Source organism: Aquila chrysaetos, chromosome 4, assembly GCF_900496995.4.
Source record: "Aquila chrysaetos chrysaetos chromosome 4, bAquChr1.4, whole genome shotgun sequence".
Taxonomy (NCBI): Eukaryota; Metazoa; Chordata; class Aves; order Accipitriformes; family Accipitridae; genus Aquila; species Aquila chrysaetos.
Window position 1 is genome coordinate 40,873,345 of NC_044007.1, and position 26,996 is coordinate 40,900,340.

Sequence of the window (26,996 nt, forward strand, 5' to 3'; positions counted from 1 at the left end):
CAACAACTTCAAACTTCGAGTTCATCTGACAGCGAAGGAAAACTGCTTTTTGCCTTGCATAGCAATTGAATTAAACTGGAAAGCCAGTAGGACAGAATGAAGTTACGTACACCTTCAAAATAAAGCCCCAAACAAACAAAACCACCACCGCTCGGATGGTGCTTGGCCAAAAAAATTGCTAACTGACAACTACGTTTTTCTTCCGTGATTGTACTGAAGCCTTCTACTGCTAGCCGCTGACCTAGGAGAGGGGATTTAGCAGCCTCCACGCAGGCCTGTCAGTAAGGCAAACCTTCAACCTTGCAAACTTCCCTGCACTCCGTGCCCAGGGTTCGTACCACCAGCTGTGGTTATCCAGCCTTTTGCTGCATGTCCGCACTAGGCACAGCTCAGTAAGCTTCCTCGCCTGTCCTGTACTTCTCCCAGCTCCTCAACAGAGTTAAATAGGTGGGTCTATGACCAACTACGTACGTTAAGTTTATATAGCAGCATTCTAACAAGCAAACACCACTTCATCCAAAGTAGACAAAGTTGGGTTTTTTTAAACTAGTGATAGTTAATAAAGCTCTTCCAGAAGAATAGGGAACTGTAACTATGCTGCTCCTTTTCTTCAATCATTCCCCCTAAACAGACCAAAAAACCCCTAAACACCCCCAAACTCTGAGTAGGAAAGGAAAAGGTGGGAGAAGTAACGAAGAGAAACAAAGTACAGAAGATGTGAAGAAACACACAAGAAACAAGACATGGAGCTCTGAAAACTGGAAAGAAAACAGAATTGGACTTGGATAGGAATCCAGAGAAAATGCCAAAGTATTAATTTATGATGCACAGTGGTCAGTCCTGCAGGCCAGTGCTGTGATGTAACATACATTAGACTTTCTTCAGTGGTAAGGATGCCCTTTTCTCTGAAGTTACATGGGTTTATAGAAAAACATCCCAGACAGGATTACAACATTGCACATACTTTACTTCACAAACTTCATTTCTGCTTCATAGCAATAGCTATGGGAGACACCGCAAGCATTTTAGTTTGTGCAGGAATGTTTTACTTGTGAGATGAGAGTTGAACAACACGAGGCAAGGAGCAGCAGCACAGCCCCTCTGCTGGATTTTTGTACACCACCAATGGCTGACAGACCTTTGTCAGTGACCAGTTAGTTTAGGTCAGTCAGTCACACTTCGAAGTGGCTGGATTGACTCTCAAGGACACCAGAAACACAAGTTATTTTTTGTTCTGATATTCTCCATCTTAAGTACTTTTGACATGAACCTAACCAGCAACCCATGAGTAAGGTCCAGTCATCCTCACAAATTAAAATGTGATAGACAAAATGGAAAAAATCTTCTTCCAACTACATTCAAGACAAAGCTTTGCTGTATTTGTATACAACAATCCCAGACAGGTGTTGTATGTGGATTCAGGTATTTTTTGAGCCAGCACTTGACAAGTTAATCTGCCCAATGCCCTGTGCTGCCATTTCTGTTCCCATCTCTCCTCCTAAAAACCACTCGTACATGTCCTCAAATGCTGGACACTGCCTCAGCTCTGGTCTTGGCATTACCGATGTGCACCTGGCAACACAGTGTATACAAATATAAAAGTTCCTCCATCACAGCCAGCCCGGTGCTGTGGTTCTCGAGCAGCAACACCTTCCCAAGTGTAGGCGGCAGCATTCAGCTGCAGGGTAATGCTCGTTAAGATGACAGCCTCTCCCCGCATCATCTTTGTGGGAGACCACAAGCAACCCCGTAAGTTCTTGTCTTCCTGAGTACCCTTCTTAACTGTCTTGTAAGTCACATTATTTCAAACATTCCCTGCATCTGAAAATGTTTTTCCAAGCTGTAATGAGAAAACATACTGTTTACTTGACTGTTTTAACTTGGACAACATTAAATTGACAATTGTTAGAATTGTACCTTGGTCTCTTTTGAGCTGGCCTCTCACTTAAGGATTTTTTTGCCTCCCCGTATTGTACACCAAAGTCTAGGAAACGTAAACAATCAGTTTCCAGTTAGTTTGATACATGGTACTGGACTTTGCTTAACTACGAAAGGCAAATCCTGCTATAATTTACACCAAATGTACTGTAGTCCCAACCATCAACAAAATCCTCCGTAATATAAACATTTATATCTCTGACTCTTTAAAGAAAGAATTTTAAACATCGCAACTATGCTGGGGGGGGGGGAGCAAAAAACATACTGATGCATTGATTCACCTACATTCATGTTGCCACGGACAGTTTTACAAAAACTGTAATTTGGGACAGGAGTTCAAATGGATGTAGACAGTGTAGCAGACCGGATTCTAAACACACTTTCAAGCAGATTTTCCCTATGCCTTCCTTCACCTCTGTGTGACATAGAACCATGGGATGTAGCAGTTAAATCCCACGTCTGAGTATCAGATACATGTTCCAGTTTATTTGTCAAAACAAGTTCCCAGAAATGCTCATCACCACAACAGGGAGATTTCCAGTACTGAAGGTCACAACCAAAGACAGTTTTTTAAAATTTATTTTTAAGTGAACAGTATGCCTGATAGCATAGAATTGCAATTTCTTCAATCAGCGCTCTCGTGACAAGTGTGTCGTTTTTTAGACTGGGGTAAAACTGACTGCAGACCACGCTGGTTTTGCTTTCTCCCGCTCAGATTGCCTGCAGTAAGATTGCTACAGCAACAGTCTCTTTCCTCAAACCAATCCTAAAGCAGGAACACTCCCCACGCCCGCCCCCCCCTCTACCAGCTGCTAAGCAAAGAATAAACTTTTAGCTTCGCCCCTCCTTTATTGGAAGGGGAATAGGGTAATATGCTGTAATTGGTTTTCCATGTTTGCCAAGAGTCTGTTTCCTCTTATCATCCACAATATTTAACATAAGTCTTGTAATAGTTCCAAAAATAATAAAATCTGTCCCAAGAATAAAAATGATAGATCCACAACATGCTGCTTTTTTGTCATGGTCTTGGTTTCATAACATTCTGTTAGTAGTTTTTATTGCCTAATGTTGTGGTTTCTTTCATACGCAGCAGACCCAGTAAAGACATTTCATCAGCTACTTACACAGCAGCAGCCTGGATTATTTACAAATGGAGATTTCAGTGCCGTATTAAAATAAATCACCACTGCATACTGTTAAAAGTTACTTGCAGTAATATGGCAGAAGAAAACCCAGAGATTCTAGGGGGAGGAACATTAAGTATATACAAATTGTAAGTATGATTATCAGCAAACAAATTTAAGATATCCAAATAAAACCTGTTAGTCTTCCTCCTCCTCCCCTATCTCCTCCCATGCAATAGTGGAACAGGAACAGGCAAATTAAATCCCCACACACATGCAAACGGTACACACGGTATGTGTAACAAGTAACAGAACCCATGCAATACTTGCCTGATGATTTTGTATCATGCAGCAAGATAGTATACCCCTCCCTCCCTCCACCGCACCCTACCATCCCCAAGCAAATGCCCCATGTTGGGCAAATTCCCTCAAGTGTAGGTGTAATGGATGTGGAGCGGTAAATATGGAGAGCAGCACTTCACTCACTGGATTCAGTCTGAATGAAAGAATACCAGAACAGACAAGACAAAAAGGAGGCAATACACAAGAGAAACTCAATTTAGGGGGTAAAAAAACCCAAACCAAACCAAAAAACCCCAACCCAACCAAACAAAAAATAAGAAGAAAGCTGTAGGACAATCAGTAGTGTTAAAAGAATAGTCTATCAAGAGGAATTGCTATCTCGGGCATCAGCATTTATGAAAGCAATACCCTACTGGTAACAACTTTTGAGAAAAATGCAGGCACATGGGGGTACCCAAATTTAAAATGATTACTTAAAAAAAAAAAAATAATCCTTTAATGCCCAAACTTGTCTTCTGATATTTCTAAGTTGTTTTAATACACATTTTTTACTCAGATTCAGTTTAACTACAAGTTAGAGCTTGATAAGAAGTTTTCCTTTCTTCCCAAGAATAGATGTAATGCTCTAACAGTCACAGGTAAACTCCAGGCAGAAATAACTTTCCCAACTTAAATGTATGTGATTTAGCCTAAAACTAATCTGTGCCTTCCGACCGCACCAATATATAAATATTGCTGTTGAAGGCTCTTCAACTAGTCAACAGCACAATGAACCAAGTGTCACAAAAAGCGCAACACAGCAGAAAGCAGACATCTCAGGAGCAGGGAACAGAGCACTCGCTGCCTGCTAGAGGCTTCGGACAGTCTCTCATTATTTTAGCTTATCAGTAAGTGTTTTGGCAGTCATTTACCTTAAGTCACTGCTGAGTCTGATCTTGCACAAGAATAAATCAGAATGATTGAATTCAACAGAAACACACAGGTATAAGATTGAGAAGGAGTGTTAATCTTTCTTAAATGACTGCCAAAATTCCTGGAGCTTCTCATTTTAAGTAGAAATAAGAAAGACAAGTCTTAAGTCATGCTTAGAGGATTTGTCACTCCAAATTTACTCTTTTGTAAGTTAAGTATGGCTTATACCATATGCTAAACTGGGAGTACAGGGAAACTGCACCTCGGTATGATTTTTCAGTATCAATAGTTTTACATTACACGTAACAGCTGTACAAGTTGCTGGGGAACAATTAAATGTTTTCATTCTTTGGTTACGAAAATCAACCAATAAAAGCAACTGGAATTCGACATGAAAGCTCAGCAAGTTATCAGTCACTCATGTACAAGTAAAACCAAAACCTGCAAAAGAATAACCTTGGAAAGCACATGCTCTAGAAGTAAACCCTGCTGCTAGGTTCTGTGCTATATAATTTTCAAATTCTAAGAAGATAAAATAGTATCAGGGGCTTCTCAAAAACCCAGGAAAATACACAGATTTCTAACTGGTAACAAAAGGATTATGTATGCACAAAGCTTGTGACAAAAAGCCAGCCAGAATGCAAGGGTACTTTGGTTTTGTTCTAGCTCCTCTTTGAAAGTACTGGATTCTTAACATAATGTACACTATAAGACTGGCACGTGAGGACCAACCAGCATGATCAAAAATTGATATGTACATGTGACTGTACTAAGTCATAGCACATTCTCCCTGCCCCTTACCCTGCCACCCACCCCCCCCAAGGGAAAAAAAAAAAAAAAAAAAAAAGGCACTGGTGGCTCTTTGCTATAACAGTCCTAGATTCCTGGTCAATTCTATACATCTTCCATGCTTGCAGAAAATGAGCGGCTGTCAGCTTTAGCTTTGTAAATCATCACCATTTTGTTCTTCTCAGCATAGGGTACAAATTCCCCTCCTCTGCTCCCTTAATAGGGGCAATTTTTATGGCTAACAGAAATTTACTCCCATTTGTAATGTAGCTGAGGCTGCTATAAAAGAGCATGCTTTTTTCCCATCTCGTCTCAAGCAACTAAGTTCTGCAATGTTGCCAGTTGCAAAAAATCTTCAAGCGGTTAATTCAAGCAAGTACTCATTTGTTCATTTCTTCTTATGAACATGTAGTTACTACAAGCCAGTTTCCCCTCAGCATCAATGCAATTCAGTCCTATGGTTTTACTGTCACACAACACCATTTTCAAACTTCAATTGAAACAGTAAGTGTGTTTTGTAAATGCAAGCTTAATATAATAAATATTTAACAGTTGAAAGCATGTAAATGAAGTAACCTCTTAAGAATTTAAATAGTTGAAAACAATTGTATTGCATTGCTTATAATGCTCCTAAATGCGTAAGAAAGAGTTGAAGTTGGCAACTAACATAAATCCTTATCAGTTGTCCCTTCCCCCAGATACAGACAAAAGGTTCCACACATTTTTTAAAGTTTATTTAATCTCAGAACCACTGCTATGTTACACCTGTCAGGCTGAAGTTTATTCACTTTCAGTGTTAAAGTTCTGACAATAAGAATGGATGACATCAGGATCCACGTCCCCCAGTGTTGTGTTGAGTCAGTATTGGTCCAGTAAGACAAAAGTTTTGCAGTCATTTCCTGCCCTGCCCCCCCCCCTTTTTTTTAGATACATGAAGTATGGCCTAGCATTAGTGTCACCCTTTTAACTGTGATTTATTTAAACAGGATGAGATGGAAACTCAGTTGTTTCCTCGTTTGTAGGAAAAGTGACATGAATATTCTGTACTTTAACAAATAAACACTGAAACACAGGATTCTGTTTTGCACTGTTGCAACCCTTTCATTTGAGGCAAAACACCCCCCCCCCCCCCCGACCACCACCATAATAAGTACCAAAGCATTTCTAGTTTTGATTTTCATCAAGATTTCCAAACTGGCAGATTTTATTTTCACACCCTCTTCACAATAGACAAGATGCTTACCATATATTTAGGATTACAAGTTGTCACTAAAAGAAAACTTTACACAACTACTGTACATTTAGGTTGAAAAACTGTCCTTGCATGAAAAATATACCTAGAAATCAAGTGGTAAACAAGAAAAAAACATTAAGAAAAGAGTAATGTTTTCATAATGTGCCATTTTGAATTTATCAACTCCTCCTCTACTTTTCATTCATACTCTGTTTTTACCTATAGTATTCATTAAGGCAAACAGCTAATCCATTTCTGAAGAGGTGCTGTGGAAATTGTGGACAAACAGCAAACATTTGGCATTAAAATAGATAGCACATATGTAGCCTCTAGTAATATACATTAAGCATTTCTCTTGGACTTCAGGATAATGACAGGGGAGGATGAACATGCTAACAATGTCAAAAAGGCTTAAAATTTAGCGTCCAAGCAATTTCTATTAATGCTTCTATAGTTTTCAAGCTCTAAGTAGTATAGAATTTATGCAAATGCATTAAAGAATTCTAGCTTGGCAAGTACACCCAAGCAGGTTATTAAACTATATATACAGAAAGTGATAAATACAGAATTAAAAGAGTCCTTCCGCTTCTCTTTATAGCCTTGAAAATTGACAAAAAACTTGAGGACAGCTCTACAATATTAAACATTAGGTAACCGCAGGAGCTGGGAAACCTAACTACACAAACTGATTAAAATACTCAGATGACTTTGTAGTGTTTAATACAATTCAGTTCGTAGTCAAGGGCACAAGACAACATTTAACAAAAATAATCACATCAATTGACCTAGAAATCAAATGTAAATAGATATGAATACAATCTCCAAAATCTGTCTTTAAGTGAACATTAACCATTTATTCAAAGTTATACAAGAATTTGAAGGATAAAGTCTTCTGCAACAGGAAACCAACTTACAAGTTTCATGTCTCAGTTGAACTGAAGTGGAGGCGAGCGGGGCAGGGGGGGAGGGGTGGGGGGATGAAGGGTGAACAAACAAGTTAGTAGGCCCCATCCAGGCAGCTAGAAAGTAAAAACAGGCTCAACAGCAGCCGCCTCCAGCTTGTTGTCCTCCCTGATTGCCTGCAAGTGTTGCATTAGTAGCAGCATGTTGAGGGCCAATTTTTATGCCATTTGCCTGTAATGAAGTTTAAATACACAGTGTAATTATTTTATAACACCAATATAATTGAAAAGCTTTTTTTTTAGAAGATCATATATAGCAAATTCTGCTAATGTATGCAATAAATACAGCAAAATCTATATTTTTTTTTTTTTAGCAGTATGCCCTTGGCAATTAAATGTAATGTAAAGGAAGATGCTTTCCTTCTCGTTTACATTTCATCTCTATGTTAAACTTCACACCTTCAACTCATAATACTAACACACAGAGCAAGAATTGTATCTGAATACTACTTGGCATAAGGCTTTAAAAATACATAGCATTTGCTAGGAATGTATAACCTCTCCCCTCTCACCAAAATCTCCATTAGTTTAATATAAAACTTTTCCTCTCTAGACAGCATTTCTTTCTGTGTTGAATCAGCTGTAGAGGCTAAGGGCATACGAGTGTTCTGTGTCATCAATAATTTCTATGATCCCGAAAGACATGGCTACTTGCCAAGAACCCACACACAGTGTAGCTCTTTCATTCATCAAAATCACACTTATATCTTAACCCTCACTCCCTCAAGTGGATTTTACCTAAAAATACAGCACTTTGAGAAAAGTAATACAGTAGCTTCAGAAATTAAGCTCTTAAGGAAACTTTGCGTCACAGTAAATCTCAGATTTATAGTGCTTGGCAGTTGTTCTGCAACAGTGGTAGCCTTGGGGTTTCTGGCACTAGCTCAGTATTGACAGCAGCTGATGTGGTTTCTTTTCGCTCTTTGACTCCTCTTTAATAAAAAGCATGCCCTATGGCTCATTGGTTTTGCCCCCTCTGGGCTGATAGCAACTTCTTGAGGAATCAAGGAGCCAGACTTGGCATAAAGCCAAATAAATAGCACGGACTGTTGGCTCTTGACAGCATATTGCAATCAAAGCTCCATAAGGCACAGTAAAGCAGTCAGCTACTATATGAAACTCGACAGATACAACGAGCATGCTTTTTCAGACACTCTGATTACTGTTCAATTTATATTGCACTACTGAGTACAATTTCTTTAGGAAAAATGTTAAAGAAAATTTAAAATTTTTCATCACTAAACTGAATATAAAAAGTGTCTCACCAAAACACCATATATACACAGACATTTTTCCAGTCAGAATTAGTGTCTTTGAAGGATTACTATTCAAGTCTTATTCAGCTACAAGTTTCCTAATGCAAATACTTTGCATACTACTGGAGTTTCTCATTATTTCCTCTCTAGAGTCATAAAAGCAATATTTTTAATAGTCTAAATTTCTTCATATTGAAACATATTAAGCAGAAGGAGGTGAAGCTATTTAACTGAGTCCTGCCAATTCCCTCACGACTCTCTGAACAATTCTGCAAGGACTATCACACTTAAGAGAAGCATCAGACAGTCCCAAACAGAGAATGCACCTATTCACAGAACAGAACAGAGAGTGGCGGTGCAGATATTCACATGTGGTTTCACTAAGCACCTCAGCAATGATATTTAGGGACATGCAGGGTAAAACAACCTTGGGCATCAGAAAGGACTGACCACTTCACATTGTCAAATTTAAATCCTAATATTTCTATTTACTACCACTCAATTTGAATCTGCTTTTTCTACGGCCATGAACCTCTCCTAACTGCTCCAGATTTTTGACAGCATAATAATTTCAAAATTCAAGAGACACATTATAGGTCTTTCTAGGCTCTTGCATTACAAAAGTGCTCCCTGCTCCACCTCCCCCCCCCCACCCCAAACAAGCAAAGAGACAGGCCCCAATAATCTGTAATTTCAGTAATGTGCATAGGCAAAATGGCTAATCTTTTATTCCCTACAGAACCCAGCCACCTAAACCAGGAACATTTCAAAAGTCTTTTATGTAACTCTCAAAGCAATCCCTCCCCTACACTGGACAGCTCATGGAGTGCATCTGGCATATCAACATGGTCCCCCATTTACATAGTGGAAAATTATCTTTGAAAACAGATGACACCATATGGAGAAGTGGATGAAAGTGGATTTTCTTCTCTTTTGGGGATTTATATTATTTTGCGATGCTTCATGGATGGATAGGGTCACTTATTTTAATCCATTTTTATCACAATGGCAGACAATTCTATATCCAAATGGAACAGACAAATATTTTACTGTCCAGCCTTCTGGGGAAGGCGAATTTTGTACATTTAACAAACAAAAAGTGCTCAGAGTACTAAAAGTTACCTCATTATTAATGTCAAAAACTCCTTCCTGGATTTTCTCGTAGATCTCCTTTGCGGTGTTAATAAATGCCTAAAATAGAGGAAAAAAACCCACGAACACAATGAATACGATATCCTTTGGTATAAGATGCACTAATTGGAATCCAATCTCATGTGCAGTTGTTTCAGCAAGACTTTTCTTCCTCACCTCAGCAGGAACAGGTATGACAACAGCATCCTATACCTACCCTGAAGTAGCAATGGATCACACGCTGTTTACAAAAACAGTGGCATTTTCATAACATCTGTATTCTACAATCTGTTGTCCAGTAATTACAGGGTAAAAGTGGTTTTTAAGATATATAAATTACTTTTAAATTATTTATTTCTGACCCTTATGGATAGATTGTGTGGCAGATGGTTTCCCCTACCCTTAATATCTCTGTAATAGGCCACTCTAGATTAGAGAGCTTAGCAACATAAAACCACGGGGTACTTAAAATGATGATGTAAGGATGCTGTCTGCGGGATGAAACCTTATGCTATCATTTAATATTCACCTAATTTTAAGAACGTATTCCCTTTAATTAATCTTGCACATGATAGGCAATAGACATCTTAATAGTAGAAAGGTGAAGCCCCAGGTTTTATTATGATTTCTGAAAATCTATTGTTTTAATTCAGAGAAAAGACTTTGACATTCAGGTCTGAAAAAGCGAATGATATAAATGTTTTTGGTTAAAGTTTACAATCAATGATTCCATTCTTCATCTCTCGTTTAACTCTATAGGTTAAGTAATGCCTAAAATAATGTATAATTTAAGAGGTGATTAACAGCAGCTAATAATTATAATCAATACCAAACATATAGTTCTTTTTGTTTTAAAATACCAACACCATGCAATCATACAAGATATGCTCTCTCCTGCACAAGCCTATTACAGCAAATACAGATCCAATTCAAATATAAAAAAGTAAACAGGGTTCATGGAGAGGAACAAATCATACCTTTCCTCATTTCTACACTGGAAGCATTTGACTGCTGAACTTGCCACCAGAGCTTTGTTTCCTAATTAACAGGACTGATATGTTTTCACCTTTAAAGGCCTTACAGCTCCCCAGAGTAATCAATCTACTGCAGCTCAATTACTGCACCAAGCACACACCACAGCCAGTGAAGGAGACTTGAACGACTGCAGCAGAAGCGGAAAGATATGAATATGCATAAACTCTAAGTGGGTGATCGAATCATCACAGAGGGTCATGAGAATTTGCAGCAAAATAATGAGAAGAATTAATCATTGCAGATTCACAAGGCACTTAGGAAGTGAGTTCGTTTTTCAAACACACGTTAGAGTGGAGGAGAAAAATTGGCTTTCGGCCAACTACGAATTGATTCAAATTCCTCAGAAATTGAAGGTTTCAATATAAGAAAAAGAATTCAAACTTATCTTGGTTTCTGATAACACAATAATTATTGTAATAGCTTCATACATGGGCCTATTGAAAAATATAAGTCAAAAACTTTGGAAATTCACACAGCTGGAATCTGTGAGGATACTTGCTTGCTTCTACTCCAGCAGGACATTAAACAGAACTTGAAGTCTTAAAAATGTGTTATGATAACTTCATGTAAACAAACACTTAACAATTGGCATTTCTAACAATTCTAGACAACATTGGCTAACTACGCCTAGGGTCTTGTAATTCTCATGAAATTAATTCTATTAGATCTATAAAAGTTACTTTAGACCAACAAAACTAGAATTTTAACAGACTACAAACTCCAAACTAACACAACTGAGTATAAAATCTTCTGGATGCTACACTCAAGAACAGATCACTGCAGGAATGCACCTATCCTCACAAAAAAATAGTAAAATGCACTGGAAAACATAGTGTGATTTAACAACACTCAATCTCCCCCCACCTTCGACATAGTTATTACACATGTACTGTACGAAGCAAAAAAGCATACTGAGTTCAGTACAGTCTATTTTAATATTAAAAATATTGCCTAAGAAACCGCTGATCTGAAAAATCCAAATATTCCATTCCTCTCAGTTTTATCATTTCAGTTGTCTTGAAAAGACAAAAACTGACTACCATGTTCCCATCAGTGATTCTGGTGCACCACATATTAGTGTTAAAACAGCACGTACTGTTATTCTGCATGGCAAAATGCCAGGCTGCACTGGGTCACACAGAAATAATTTCTATTTGAAAACAATGGTTGGACAAGAATATAGCACATAAGTCTATCTCATGTTTTCTTCAGTTGGTATGGATTCTGAAAAATTACTACTAATCAGCCATGAAGAGAGACTTGCATCCCTTGAGACTTCCATTTGTTTCTTGCATCCATGTATTTTAAGTCAGCTTACACTTCAAAGTGTAAACGGACTCAAAATAACCACCTGAGAACTTTACTGAAAACAGCAGTCTACTCACTAATAATATCATATCAGATTTTGGCATTGCATGCTGGTGCCCCAATTAGCAAGGACAAGAAGGTGAACTCGGTATAATTGACTTCTTCTAAAAATCTCTTTTAATACTCCATGTTCTAACTCTTATCTGGAACATGCAGTATACTATAAACTCTTAATTATTTATGGGCAGTTTATCCTATTTGCAGATTAACTGAGCTATGGATGCAGGAAGACAGAGCAGTTTCCCCTCAAATCCAGTTTGGATTTATTAGACCATGTGCAGGGGACTGGAAGAACACAGCTGTAGCACTTCATACGCCAACTTGGATCCAGGTGCAGTTTAGCCACTTCCACACAACACAAGACCTCGACCAGTAAGCCCACATGGACTCAGCTGGCTGCCTACCAAGCCTACTGCAGTTACACTGTACAGTCCCATAATGCTGCTGTTACTAAAACACTAGTTACTAAAACGAGCACTTCCACCCCAAATCAGCTCAAGTCCAGGTTTATTTTCACTCGCCCAGGAGAGGCAGTACCAGATTCAATCTGGATTTATACTCAGTCACCTGAAAGATGGCAAGGCTCTAGTACACAGCACCTCCATTACTCATAAAAGGGAAAGAGAGACTTCAGTATGTTAGACTTCCAAATACGAAAATTCTAGACTACATTTCAGGAAAATTAAAGAAAACAATGTAACTTCAGGAAAATGTCTACATTTAGTGTTTAACTCTTCATTTTCATCTTTCTAAATCACAAATTACTAATGCTTTTATGCATGAGACTACCGAATGTATCTGTACCACAGCATTAAAAAAAAAAAAAAAAGGTTGTATACAAGTTACTCAGTGATTTGTTTTAACAGAACATGTTTTTCAATTGTGTTCACATTATAACTAGGTTCTTAAATAATAGTAATACCCTGCTGAGGAAAATTACATTACTGTACAAGTGGGAAAGTAAGTCTTGTAAGATGTGATCTGCCTGTCGTGTCACGCCTGCACCTACTGCTAAGCTAACAAAGGATGTTTTTGAGTCACAATATACCAGTATAAAAACTTTAGATGATTTGTATAAGGAGTTTCATAGATCATACTGCTACATGGGAATCAAGAAGTCAAGTCTCACAATGTTCACCTCAAAAAAACCCCCAAACAACACAAAACCCCAACTACCAAACAGTACAGATGCTACATTTAAGATAAATTAATCCTAAAAACACTGAACATAGAATTAAATCAACTTCAACATCCATTTTATCACACAAAGTAAACAAGTAATGTAGGTTTAATACCCTTGAGACAAAACCAGGAAGAATGAATTCTATAACTGGTAAAAAAACCACAAGAAGTAAGGGAATAAGGTCTTGATACCTCTGTCTTATGGAATTTGTATGCAAGAGCAATAATAAGCTAAGGGCACCAGAATGCAAGTTCTAGAACAGCTACGTTTAGTTTTCACTTGGCAGATGTCAATAACGTCACTTCTCTTTCTCAGAAAGCTAATGCCATGACAAGTATTTGAGGACTGAGCTACAAGCTGAACATAACAGGAAAAACTTGTAATTGAATGACTGATACTTTTAAAAACTCAGATTTTACAAGTTCATCTGTGCTTAAAATCAGAGTAGATCAGGTTCTGCATTGCCAGCTCATGTAACATGCTGCCCTCTGGTGGCAATATTAAAGTTAATTTTAGTGCTTTGAAATACAAATTCGGCAGTCATTATTTCTGGATGCTTTCTTACAATTAAATGAGGAATGCTTAAAGGTTAAATATCTCTCAAATTCTAAAGCATGACCCTCACCTCTGTGGTCAGCCAACACCTAGGATTTCCTCCACCTTCCCAACTTCCTATCTCATCTTTTAGCTGTAAGATACAATGTAGTTAAGAGTACTATATTATTAAAGAATGCATTTGGAAACAGTGACAATATGGATCACAAATGGATTTTACCCCTAGAGCATTCACCATCCCGGTGTGTAAGTGGTGCTAGATGGCCACTTAATGGAGTGAGATCTCAAAGCTCTGAGCAGCCGTTTTATGCACAGTAAGACAATACTTTTTACAACTAAATGATCCTTCAGAAAGAAGCCTAGGACACTAAAGGGGCTACAGAGGTGTTAATTATCAAGCAGTAAGAAGGTGCTGTATAATGAACCTACACCCCAAAAAGCACCCCAACATGTTTGTAGCCTTAGTTTTGAAGTAAAGGTGCACAGGCACAAAACAGACCTTGACAGCAACTTGTTTACGTGTAGCCATTGAAGTGCAACCTTTCTGACAAACTTACTGGGAAGATGCACATTACTAGAGCTTGAAGTGTCTCGAAAGTCCTGCAGCTGATGTTGAACAGTTACAAAGGACAAAGCACCTGAGGAAAAAACAAGATAAAACCCCCAGAACTAAGAATCCATCTCTCCAGCAGAATCGACAGCTCAGGCAGGCAGGCAGGCAGCCATATCATACTTTTCATGCGCTTCTATGAAGCCTGAAACCCTTGATTAACTCAAGACTTTTTATTTGCATTATACCTTGGGATGCCCAGAAGCCCCAAGAATGGTGGCAGAGCCAGTGTTCCTTACTGCACAGTTGGGGCAGAGTCCAAGGGTTTGCTGTAAGGAGGTAAGAGCTGTGAATCTTCACTGGAGCCAGGTGTCCTGCCCCTTCTCTCTCTCACAGCTGAACTGACATGAGCTTCACCTCTCTATTTTCTCATGGGAAAAACTGGCTGAAGTGCCAGCTTCACACAGCTAAAAGGTCACAAAACTTTGATTTCAAGGAACTTGAAGGAATACTGGTTTGGATACAAGTGAAGATAAACCTAACTGTTTGGGTTTTTTTTAAAGACTCTCATGAACTAGAAATCCTGCTCTTTTGCAACTTCTAGTCAGATTACATCTTGTGTGTCACTTTACCTTACTACGAAAACTATTAACATCCTAGGATTTTCAACCTTTATTAATAAATCCTTGCTAACTATATTACCAGGTCAAACAACTGTTTGTTTACCAGCAATTAGCTGTGTTGAGGGAGGGTGCGGAGGGGAAATAAAAAAAACTTCTAAAAATCATTTCAAATTTAGAAGCTGCTAAGAATCTCATCTTTCCATAAGATTTTCATTTTTACCCTTCAGAATATTACAAAGGCCATCTTCGTTCCCTTATCCATGACCAAGTAGTACTGCTGTTGAAGCTACAGGGGTTTTGAATATTCATTATCCATTTAAGCAAAAGTATGAAAGAAGCTGCCTGAAGAGAAAATTAAGTTACAGCTGAAACAAAACCATTCAATGACCAACCAGCTACATGTAGCAGAAGTGCTCCATTGCTCAGTCAAAACCATTAGTCTACTCAGATTTAATCCTAAATAATGAATCCATTATTACATTCTATTTATGTGCAGAGAACTTGGAGTAACACAGAAAAAAAACTCAAGATGAAAGCTTGGCATAGGGCTATATAATCCCCTCCATATGGGAAACAACTTACTAAAACCAACTCCCACACCAGGAGTCAGTGATACACTAGTACCACTCAAGTGAGATCAGCTTCTGAACAGTGATGGTGTCTAGTACTGGTTTTAGTACCCAGAAAACTCTTTTGCTTAAGGTTGATCATATTAATCATATTCAAAGTAGCAGCCTAGAGTGCAAGAAGAATGCACAAAGTTATTCCAGCTTCCCAAATACAGCTAGGTATCTTTACTTCTTAAGAATTAGTGCATGTAAATGTATTCAAACAAATGATATTCCAGAAACACAAAGATAAGTACTGGGGGCTGTAGGAGACTGCAAGGTCACCCTGAGTTCACACAGGTGATTCTATTCTGTCTCTAAAAGCATTAGACACCACCCAAGCAGAAAGCACTCCGCAAGCTCCAAACTGAATGTTTCAGGTAAGACTACAATTGATGGTCATATACTGTTGTTGCACTACCAATGAAAAAGCAATATGATAAAATTGTTAATGTCTCTTGCAAATAAGAGAAAAACATTCTTAAATATTATATGCAATTTTAATGCAAGGTTGGAAAGTAACTGATGTTATGATTAAAACAAGTGCAAACATGCTTGGAGTTGGGACCTCAGACTTATGCCTATACAAGTGAAAAGCCTACTGATAGGCATCAGGGTGTTTTCTTCAAAAAAAAAAAAAAAACAAACCCACATATGTGACACTGAATTCTGCAAACAGTACTTGAGAGTGCACATCCCCCATCCACAATTCAAGAAAGTAGAACAGATACGATAACCAAAATTCTAAAAGTTAACACTAGATTCCTTTCACCATGAACTAAAAACAAGTTCAGTGTTTCAGGTAAAATTTAACTACACATTCCACTGGGAGAAAGCCAACAGCCATGCTCAGAGTGTACATTACTGAACATCTACAAAACATAGTCAAGATTTTTTTTTTCAACTGGAATTGTAAAGAAAGAAATGCACTAGTGATACAGCTTAGAAATCACAAAAGAAAAAAAGCACAAAAAATCAGTTACATTTTGATAGCTGGCTACCTTGATAGCTTTAGACAGAGGCTAAAAGGAAATCAACAACAACAAAAAAACCCCTTGTTTAAATAATTATGATAACTGCTGAAGAGACTAGTATAACTGACCTTGCACCGCAGTCAAATTATAATCCTGTGCTTAACCCCTGCCCCCCTGGTAATCCTTCTATCCTCCCAATGGTTCAGAAACTCTTCTCACCCAATCCCATTCTGTATAACAAAGGATGATTCAACTCTGTGGCCACACTGAATTCTTAGAAGACTCCACAGAAACTAGAAAGGAAGAGCCTACATCCACTTCCCACTCCCAACTATCAATTACCTGTTGTGCAAACAGGGTATAAACATCCCTGCACAAGATAAACAGCTAACAGGATATTCTCCACTGCTAAACATTTCTATCCAAGATGTAGATTACGAGACATAATCCTGAAGAACCCCATGAACTTTTTTAAACTGCCTTAAGATCCAAGCAGTGAACAGGTCAATGTACTGCTACAGCTACAGATTGACTAAGGCATGACATAGTTGTGGAAATCAGGTTTAAACAAGGGAAACAGCTTAAATGACATCAATGACAGAAGCTGATTTGTTCATATAAAGAAACTGCTACAGACTCCACCATTAGCTTGCAAATATCTACAACAGCCATTTATGACACAAGGTAAGATAAAGTTGGGGTGGAAACAATGTCAAATTGATCAAAACAAGGTCTAGAGGCTTGTCTTGTCAGGCTTCACACAGAGAAATGTGTATTTTCAACTAGAAATGAAAAAATCCATTAGGATAAAAAGTCTCCTCTGGCCATTTAACTGTTTCTAGTACAACACAGGAGACACACACCCATGTGCTGCTGTGTTTCAGTATTACATTTGCATGAAATGCAAGTAGTCTCTACACTGAATGTCTATGACTAGGACTGCAAGACTTTTATGGCTATCTGCTTGTGCTTTATGATGCAGATCTGTCTGTTAACTTAGGTAGCACCACCAGCTTGTACTGCCGCATTGCCCCTCCTGAATTCCCCAGTGATAAGAATTCAGCATACAAGAGCCACACAGTTACTAGCCTGGTTGCTGCAGGGCCAGGTATTAGTCTGGACACAGACTAGAGACAATATTAAATTAAGAAATGCATGTCAGATCTTGAACCAGATGCTGTAGAAATGCTCATGTGGTAATCAGCCTAAGCCTCCTAAGGTAATAGGACAAACTTGACAACATACAAGGCAATGCCCCTACCAAAGTAGCTGTTCAGAACATGTGGAATGTGGTTAGATAACCCACTACCTGTGTGGGACTGAGAACAATACAGTAACCTGTATAGCTAACAGTGTCTCAAGAATAATTAAAATGGGTAAAAAGCACTCACTATGGAGTTTCTTTACACCTGTAGGATGCAAGCTATACAGTGGTCAGACTTACTGATGTCAATCAAAAGATATATAAGAATTAATCTATCTTCTATAAACTAAAAAGACTTGAAAACACAGTGTGAGCAGTTCAGAAAAAAAAAAATAAAAAATTTAAGACTCCATGAAGAATTACCTCAGAAGATTTTTAGAGCTGCCTGGGAAGCTTCCCTTACTGCTTCAGAAATTACTGATATAAGCAGCTGTCCTAAAGAACTAAAGAGGATGAGTTTGCCCCATTTTCTACCCTAAAAGCATGCATTAAAGCATTTTTGTTAAAATAAACAAACAAAATTCTGGCAACTAGTATTTTGAGCAGCCATGTATATTTATGAGATAGACTGCTTCCACATACGGAGGTAGGCTACAGAGGACTACAGGATTCAAACGATTTCAGGAAGGGCTTCCGTGAACAATGCAAGATGATTATTTCTGAACCCTTAATGGTCTTGGTTCTTTTGCCGTCAGTACTTTTGCTTCAGATTCAGAAAGCAAAGTTTGAAAAGCAGCTTTATAATGAGGAAAAAAAACCCCAACATTTAAACTGCAGAACATGTTTGGCCAGGAAAAATGGATATTCCTCCTAATTCTACTTTGGACAGATACCTCAAAGTTGGATCTAACTAGTTCTCTTAAATGGGTGGAAGAATAGTTTAAGCCCTGCTACTGGATACCGTGTAGCTTCTTTGTTGTCACTTTTCCTGGCAAACACACTTACATTACTTCCTTTAATAGCCAGAAATAAACTTCCATTACTACTTTGCTTTGTATAGCAACCACTAAGCAACACAACGCAGGCACAAATGCAGCAGGCCAAGGCTTTATTAGTCAGCTACATGATCTCAGTATGGTAAAATCCCTCTTTTGGCAAAGGAAAGGGGAAACAAGACACCAGTTGTTTTCTGGGAATGTTCTAGCCTGTTTTATCTATGCATTTCTGTCTGTACACATGCATGTATAGTGTCTTTCTCCAAAGCACCCTTTTTGAGGAATATTTCCTACTGATGGGTTAGAAGGACAGACAGCTGACAACTGAAGTAAAAATTAATCTTAAACATTAGTTTTATCATTCTACAAGACTGCTAAATACAGAGTAAAGAACAGAGGCCTAATAGATGCACATAGTTCTTAAATATTTCTGAAACTGTATTCACGTAAACTTTTGTTTGCATAAGTCTTTGCTGCTAGCTAGTCAGAATCTATATCTACCATTTGGCTCTGGAGCTATGTCCTTCTCTCAAGTAAAATACCCTGCTCTTTCAACACAGCTGATGCTGTATCTTATACAGACATGTTTGACTTCAAAGATTTCTACAGGTATCCTGGCACTGTAAGGGTTAATTACATAACCCATGCATGATACACTATAGTCTTCAGTGGTTTATCAGCATGGATTAAAAATGCTGTTGAGTAATTAAGGGGATATTCCTTCCCCCCCCAAACCCCATAGCTTTTTTTCTCTCATCCCCCAATAACCACCATACAATTAGAGAGCGCCCCTTTGACCCCAGTAGTTCTATCTAAAACGTCTAGTACTTTTGGAAAAGACAAGCAGTCTGAGGCTCAAATTAAATACATAAAAAGCATTTTGACAATTTATCTGAAACCTAAGCAAGTAGAAGAAAGGGTCTGCTTCAACACTTTTAACACAAATGCACTTGAAAACATCTAACAATCCAGATGCAGATTCAGACACTTGCAATGTCCAGCCTTTTAGATCCAGTGTACTTCCATCAATGCAAAAATTCAACAGTATTACTTTCTTAGCCCCTAGTTTCCCAAATAAGCTACTAAAAACATTCTCCCCATTGCCACCACATAAGATGGCATTCGTAGACACAGGGCCACAGATACCTTCTGCTTAAAATTTAATCTAATTTTAGCTGAATTACCTCAAATGTTGTTCTTCCTGTTTAGTTTCTACATCCTCAGGCAGTCACAAAACTATAATTTCTTTCCAGTCCTGAAGTCGAGTACTGAAGGCTTGCTAGATTTGCCTCCATTTTGCATACTCCGTGTTCTTTCCTCAAATGTTGCCCATTCCACATGATTTCCTTCCTTGTTCCCTTGTATTTTTTTGATACTGAACAGTCCAGAATCAGCATTAAAATGAATATGGTCTCTTTTGTCCATGAAGTGCTATCTTTTTGCCTACCGTGCCTACTATTTCTCCTCACTTATTTGTACTGGCTCAAAGATTAAGATTTTGCTCCTTCAGCTGTAACTATTCTAGATCATGCCACCTCTTTTAGTGTTGAATAAGAACACCTTTTAAGGAATGCATTTGTTTGTCACTAAAAAGGATTATATCCTAAAAGTTTTCGACCAGAATTAAAAAGTTAGTACATGCACGCAATTACTCACTTGTACCATCAGAAGGAGAGGAATCTATTTGAACTTTTTTGACAAAGAACTTTATGCTCATTATCCTCCTGATAATCAGAGATGCATTAGGTACTGGACAACTCATTCACTAGCATGTATTTTTTGACACGGAGAGAGGTGCTAATGTTAGAATCAGGTACTAACAAACCAGAATGAAGTAAGTGAAAGCTGTTTGTTACTCTTACTATAACTTTTTAAAAAAATACTAAATATTTCAAAACTAGAAGGCTTTACCACTAAAAGAATACCTCATCGGTTGTCCACCATTTTGCATTTAGGACAATTTTGGGAAACAAGTAAGGGCAGTATGAGAAGCTGAACTATGTCATGCTATTATAAAAAAGGTTAGTAAGTGGGGATGTATGAACTGAGTATGGGCCTGAAAGACATGTGAAACAATCTTTCTGCTTTACATAGCACTAGTATCTCAGATGGAGCTCTTTGTCCACTGCTGTACTGTCTCTACCTAGGATGGAGTTAGTTTTCTTTACAGAAGCCTGTTTGGTGCTGTGTTTTGGATTTGTGACTAAAACAGTGTCGATAATACACAAATGTTTTAGCTACAGCTGAGCAGTGCATGTGCAGTGTCAAGGTTTTCTGTTTCTTACTCTGCCTCCCACAGCGATTAGGCTTAGGGTAGGCAACATCCTGGGGGTGCAGGGGCAGACACAGCCAGGACAGCTGACCAGAATTGGCCTAAGGGATATTTCACATTATATGACATCATGCTCAACCATAAAAACGAAAGGGTAGTCTTTCCAAAGCAGGTGTTGCTCAGAGACTGGCTGGGAATCAATCTGTTTGTGGGAAGTTGTGACTGCCTGCCTTGCCATCACTTCTTCCCCCCACTGCTTTCCTTCATTTATTAAACTCTTTATCTCAGCCCCTGAGTTTTTCTCGCTTTTGGCTCTTCTGGTTCTTTCCCCTATCCTACTGGACAGGGAGAGAGAGTGAGCAAGCAACTGGATGGGCACTTACTTGCTGGCTGAGGTCAACCCACCACAACCACCCTTCAAGAAAGGCATGCAGTAAATCGAGGTGAGATATGCAAGAACTCGCATATGTCCAGAAATATGAACTATAAGCAAAACTTCAAAAGACTTAAATTCTTTAAAGTAGCAAAGACTGAAAAACTTATTCAAATACATAGCAGACTACAGCAACCAATATAATGACCTCTTCAGCAGTTCTAGAGGAACTAGAAAAAGAAATTGTGTGCGTGAACTGTAACAAAAAAGATTCCTGCTGTGTAGCAGAGGGGAAAGTTGACAACAATACAAATACCAAAGCACTGCAATAGATTGCTCTGAAGAGCTTGTTCAATATTAGAGGTCTTTAGAACAGGTTAGATTAACATCTGCCAAGGATACCAACCGCTTGACTTGCTTTGGACTAGCAAATCTATTCTACTCTTCCTTTAGATTTCAGGACAGACAGAAGTACCCATTTCTCTGATCAAATATTAAAAAAAAACAACACCAAAACAAGTATATTAATTACTAGAGTCTCAACAATATGATTAGTGCTATGCAATGAGATACAACATAGACACTATCTTTCTCATAATATAAATTAAAGAGCAGTTAAGTTAAATTAAGGAATCCAAAACCTAGAGGCATAGTATCTGTCCAAATAACAAAGTGCAATTCAAAACAACTATTTTACTAAAATACCAGTGTTACTCAAAGATCAGTGTTCAGAAATCAGTGTTCAGGGTTCAAGTTACCTCCTCTACATTGGAAGCAGTTTTGGCAGATGTCTCCATAAAGATAAGTCCATGCTCTCGTGCAAATGCTTCACCTTCCTCTTTCTTGACTTCTCGTCTAGATTCTAAATCACTAAGATGGAAAAAAAATAAGTTAGTTGCATGGTCTAACCTGTCCATGTAAATATTCTTCAGAGACATGCTTATAGGCCAAGAGCCCCCATTAGAACTTATGTACATATGTATATCTATTCAAGCCCTTACCTAAAGTAGAATTATTCTAAGCCTTGCACTTATGGTGTATGGAATAGCCACAGACATCACACTTGGTTGAGCTATCAATCCTAGCTGACACAGATCTTATCAAAGACTTCATGAAATGGCTTTCAACACAATGCGTGTATATTTATCTAGCTATTCCTTGAATGCTAACTTTAGACATTGTCATTTTAGGTAAATAACACTCTTTTCTAGTATAATGTTATCTAACAGTCCACATTGTAAAGCTGAACTGATAGGGAGTTTTATAAATGACTTCTTAATGATATTAAAAATAATTTTAAAAATAAAGTTATTTTTTTCTATTCAGTAACAAAACTTCATACAGTCAATTTCTGTTCTGATAAAAAAACTTAAAAGAAAAAATAAGTTATTTTGAACTACATTAGCTGCTCTCTCCCAAGCTAGCATTTAGATTTTGAAACTCCAGGCCTGGCCTCTAACAGCAGAGGAATTTGAAGTGACTGTCACACAGTTTCTTGTTTCCTGCTTTCCAAGCAGTTTAGATGAAAGTTAAATATTACACAAAAGAACAGAAAAAAACCCCTCTCTGGACTGGACAACTAAAGACAAATCTCTTTCTGTAAGTCATATAGACACATAAGTATTTCACTCTTCCTTTTTAAAGCTTCTTTAGCAAAAAGGAGCACACAGTTTTTCCTTCTTTCTATTAGATCTTGAGCAATAACAATGCTACATTTACACATAAATAATAAGTGACATAAATGAAACTTTATTTAAATATATAAGTTGTGCATGTAAAAAGATCTTCTCCAATACACATTTTTAAACTAAACAGCGTGCAAATACAGAGGTTTAATTTGCAGCAAGAATACCAGTAAAAAGTACCATACCGGGCTTCAGTGCTGCCATCCTTGTAATTATACATATATTAAAAAAAACCCCGATACTCACTGTGGCATCAATTTTGCAGCAAAGCAGGTTTTTGTTATTTTTACAACTACATGCTAGCTCAGATGAGTTAGAGTCAAGACAATTCAGCACATCATTTAAACACGGAGCATTTGAAGATAAGGATTCAATAAATGTCTTCTCAAAACACTTTTAAAGTTGATGTTCATTACATGTAAGCATTCCCAGAATCTCAGCTTCAGGCTTAAGATATCTTAACAAGGTGTTCATTCTCACGTCCCTGAAGTCGCTATCTGACATTGTATTTTTGAACTTGAGCAGTGTCTTTATTTGCTACTACCACGCTACCCTCAAAAATACCTTATTTAAAACCTTCATTCACTACAGTGTTATCTCCATGACAGAACAGAAATAAACAACTATTTTGACTTGAAATAGTGCAGCTACATCGAAAACTGCAGTGATAAACCAGTCAAAACTCACTACTGATATCTAAACATATTCTTAAAGAGCTTTAACTGCTTCTACTAACCACAGTTGTCTTCCTCTCTCCATTCCAATAATTCGAAGCATTTGGTCTTACTAGATCAATATAGCTATGTTTTGTTCTGGAAAGAAGATTAAGTACAGTATTTGTCATGTTTTAACACTAGTATTTGTAATGTTTTCAAAAAAACAACTATTATTTCAGGTTAAATTCTCAATACTCTTCAAATCCAGCAATAAGTCAGTACTACAAATGTATTATCAAGTGCATTTTTGGGACTCATAAGAACAAAATTTATTCCTTCAAAAATATTATGCTAGTATACATGTTCTTCCTTCCATCTATCTCTAGTAGTACGCCCTACCATATGAACACCTGTAACACACTTTCAAGATAATGTGATATAATTGAAGGAGTTTTCTTCCCATCCTCCTCTTTGAAGCTTGAAAATAACCCCCTTTAAAAAGCTTCTTAAAGAACTTTTACTTCATGTGGCACCTTAATCTGTAACTTAAAATACATCACTTAAGAATATGTATTGTTTGAATAAAATGTAGTTGCAACCGGGAATTACTGAGCTAACTGCAAGTAGCATATTATAATATAAAATCATGTGGTATAGTCTGCATCAGCAGAGTGCAAGACAAAAATTTAGCTTAACAGCTAAGAATGATCAGAAATAGTTACAGATGTCAACTAAGTATGTAAACTTATGTAATACTTATCTAAAGTAAACTTTACTGTTTCTCTCAGTGCCATATTTTTACTCTCATAAGCATAAAAACAGTGTGTCAGGGACATCACGGGCTTACCAAAGCTTCATTTAATAAAATAGATTACATTTTTATATTAATTTGTGAAGACTGTTCTTATCACATTCCTCAGTTAAAAAGAACATCATTAATAATTTTCCAGATTATGTATAAAAACATGGACAAGCTTTACAATTACTTAACGCTTAACATGTTTTTCAGGGGGAGGTAGAGTGTGGGGGGCAGAGGGAGGAAAACAGAAAAGAGGAGAAGTGGGAAGAAGAAGAAAAGATGTGAACAGGCCAGAGTAGCAAAACCAGACTCTATTTACCACAAGGCTGTTTCTCAGCAGTATCTAAGAAATGATCTGGCTGTTCATTAAATTTTAAGGGACAAGCATACACACCATTATTTCAACTAGCATCTTTACCTTCAAGAATTGCTGAGGCATGGAGACAATTTAAGGTTAATTAGGTAAAGGCCCATAACTACTGGGTTATTAAATTCTGAAATTATGCTTTTGATATTTGGAAAAATCCTATATCCAGCAAAAAAATCTAGACATGATGCTACAGTTCACTGGATCAAGAACTAGAAAAATTACAGGTAAACTTAATGTATTCAAAGATGTGTTTTTATAAAGACCTTCAATACAGATCAAAGTCTCAGCATCAATAGGGAACCATTTTAGAACTTTGGACAGTCTAGCTGATGAGAAGACCAAGTAATTAGTTGTTTACAAATTGGGTAACAGACTTCCAAAACTTTTAGTTGTATTTTCATCACCCAGTGTCTAACAGCAGCCTGAATGCACCAGGAAATGGTGAAAGAGCATTCTCTGCCCCCAATCCCAGCTAAAACATACAGAATATGAAACAGGCTTAGAATTCAGATTCATCTCATATAATCACTGAGGTATGCACTTTTTACATTTGAGAAAGATTTTTGAAATGGATCCTGTAGTATGGGCTTTTTTTTTTTTTAATTACATTTTCTCTGCTCTGATTCTTAACCAAAAACTAAAGCACTTCAGAACACAAAATTAGGAGTCATATTCTCTTTATAAGGGAGAGATCTAGGTGCTTCTAAATGGTGATTCCAGATGTAAAAAAAAAAAAAGTAACGAGAAAAACAGTTCATATAATCCATGACTTCATGCATTCACAGTCAATCCTTTTAAAACAAAATTACTTCTAAAAAAGGTACTCAGAACATAAGGTAGTTGATCCACATGTGCTGCACATTGTATTAGCCTAATCAGAGAAACAAAGGTTTTAGATTTACCACAGAACTATGTCCAGCAGCTGAAGTAATTTAAAGTTAACATACTGCCTACAAATAAGAAAACACAAAAGCTGAAATCCAGAAAGTGATAAATTTTCACCACTTACAAAATCATAACTGGTTAAATTTTACCTTTTATTTCCAATAAGCATTATAACCATGTTGGAATTGGAATGCTGACGAGCATCTTCTAACCAAGTTGTCAAGTGGTTGAAAGTGTCCCTCCTAAGTATGGAAGGGAATGAAAATTAAAAGCAGTATTTCAAGAGATCTCTTTCCCTTCTGTTAGTCAGTTTCTCTACTTGAGTAACCAACTCATTTATTAGTACACATGCTCCAGGGATAAAAGCTAGTAATCCCTTTGCAAGATGGAGAATAGACGAACAAAAATTTAGTAAACAAGGAGCATTAATGAACTCTGCCTAAAAAGTAAGTGAAAACATGTTTGCTACAAAGAGTACAGAGGATTCTTATAGCTGTAAGAAACTACAATTTTATATACATATAAAGTCTGCTGAACAGAATTTTAAAAGTCCCTAGCAGCCTCAACCAATTCAAACAACAGTACAAATAATCACATACTCGTATAGTGATGTTTGTTCTATTGAAGGCAGAAAATGGATAACAATTTTCTGTGAGTTTATAAACTGAATAATGAATTTAGCAGCAAAGTCTTTAAAAGTAAGGTACACAACTATGGCATGTTACAGCTTTTACAGAATGTGTACACTAAATACTAAATTACATGCTTGTAAGTGTGTTTAAGATTTCACAAGAGTAAAACCATCTATTTATGAATCAAAGATTCATTTGCTGGAAATCCAATGCAAAGGATATGTTGCTTCCTGATATTTAAAAATAAACAGGGAACAAAAGGAAAAACATCTAGGTAATCTCTAGTAAAAGTTGTCACTTAATTCAGCAATGAGACCCAAGATCCACAAAGTGAGCCACACACCCTAATAGGATTTTGGAGCCTGAACATCTTCATAAACCAGGCACAGTACCCACAGTTTTGCAGATAAGTTGTATAGAGACTTTATTTAATACAGAAGCAAAACCTTAGTCACTTTTGAACAGCTGCTAAAGAAAAAAAAAAATAAAAAAAAAAATCACACCAAGACCTGTATTTTCCCAACCTCATAAACACAGCAATGGTAGCAGTTTCCTGGTATTTTTATGTAACCAAACTTTGATGTTTTACTATTTCACTCCTTTGCAGAATGGCACTCCAGTAAAAAAATCTGCTGTAATT

General features: G+C 37.3%; 1 protein-coding gene across 1 annotated transcript in view; it reads right to left on the minus strand.

Moving 5' to 3' along the window:
* Nucleotides 1-5,778: 5,778 nt before the first annotated feature.
* The window catches only part of RAB2A (RAB2A, member RAS oncogene family), a 46,437-nt gene continuing 25,219 nt past the window's right edge, over nucleotides 5,779-26,996 (minus strand). The window contains exons 6-9 of the mRNA XM_030011317.1: nucleotides 25,874-25,966; nucleotides 22,088-22,199; nucleotides 9,641-9,709; nucleotides 5,779-7,434 (exon numbers count right to left, since the gene is read on the minus strand). Coding sequence (XP_029867177.1) covers nucleotides 7,339-7,434; nucleotides 9,641-9,709; nucleotides 22,088-22,199; nucleotides 25,874-25,966 — 370 coding nt within the window. The 3' untranslated portion in view covers nucleotides 5,779-7,338. The remainder of the gene's footprint in view (nucleotides 7,435-9,640; nucleotides 9,710-22,087; nucleotides 22,200-25,873; nucleotides 25,967-26,996) is intronic.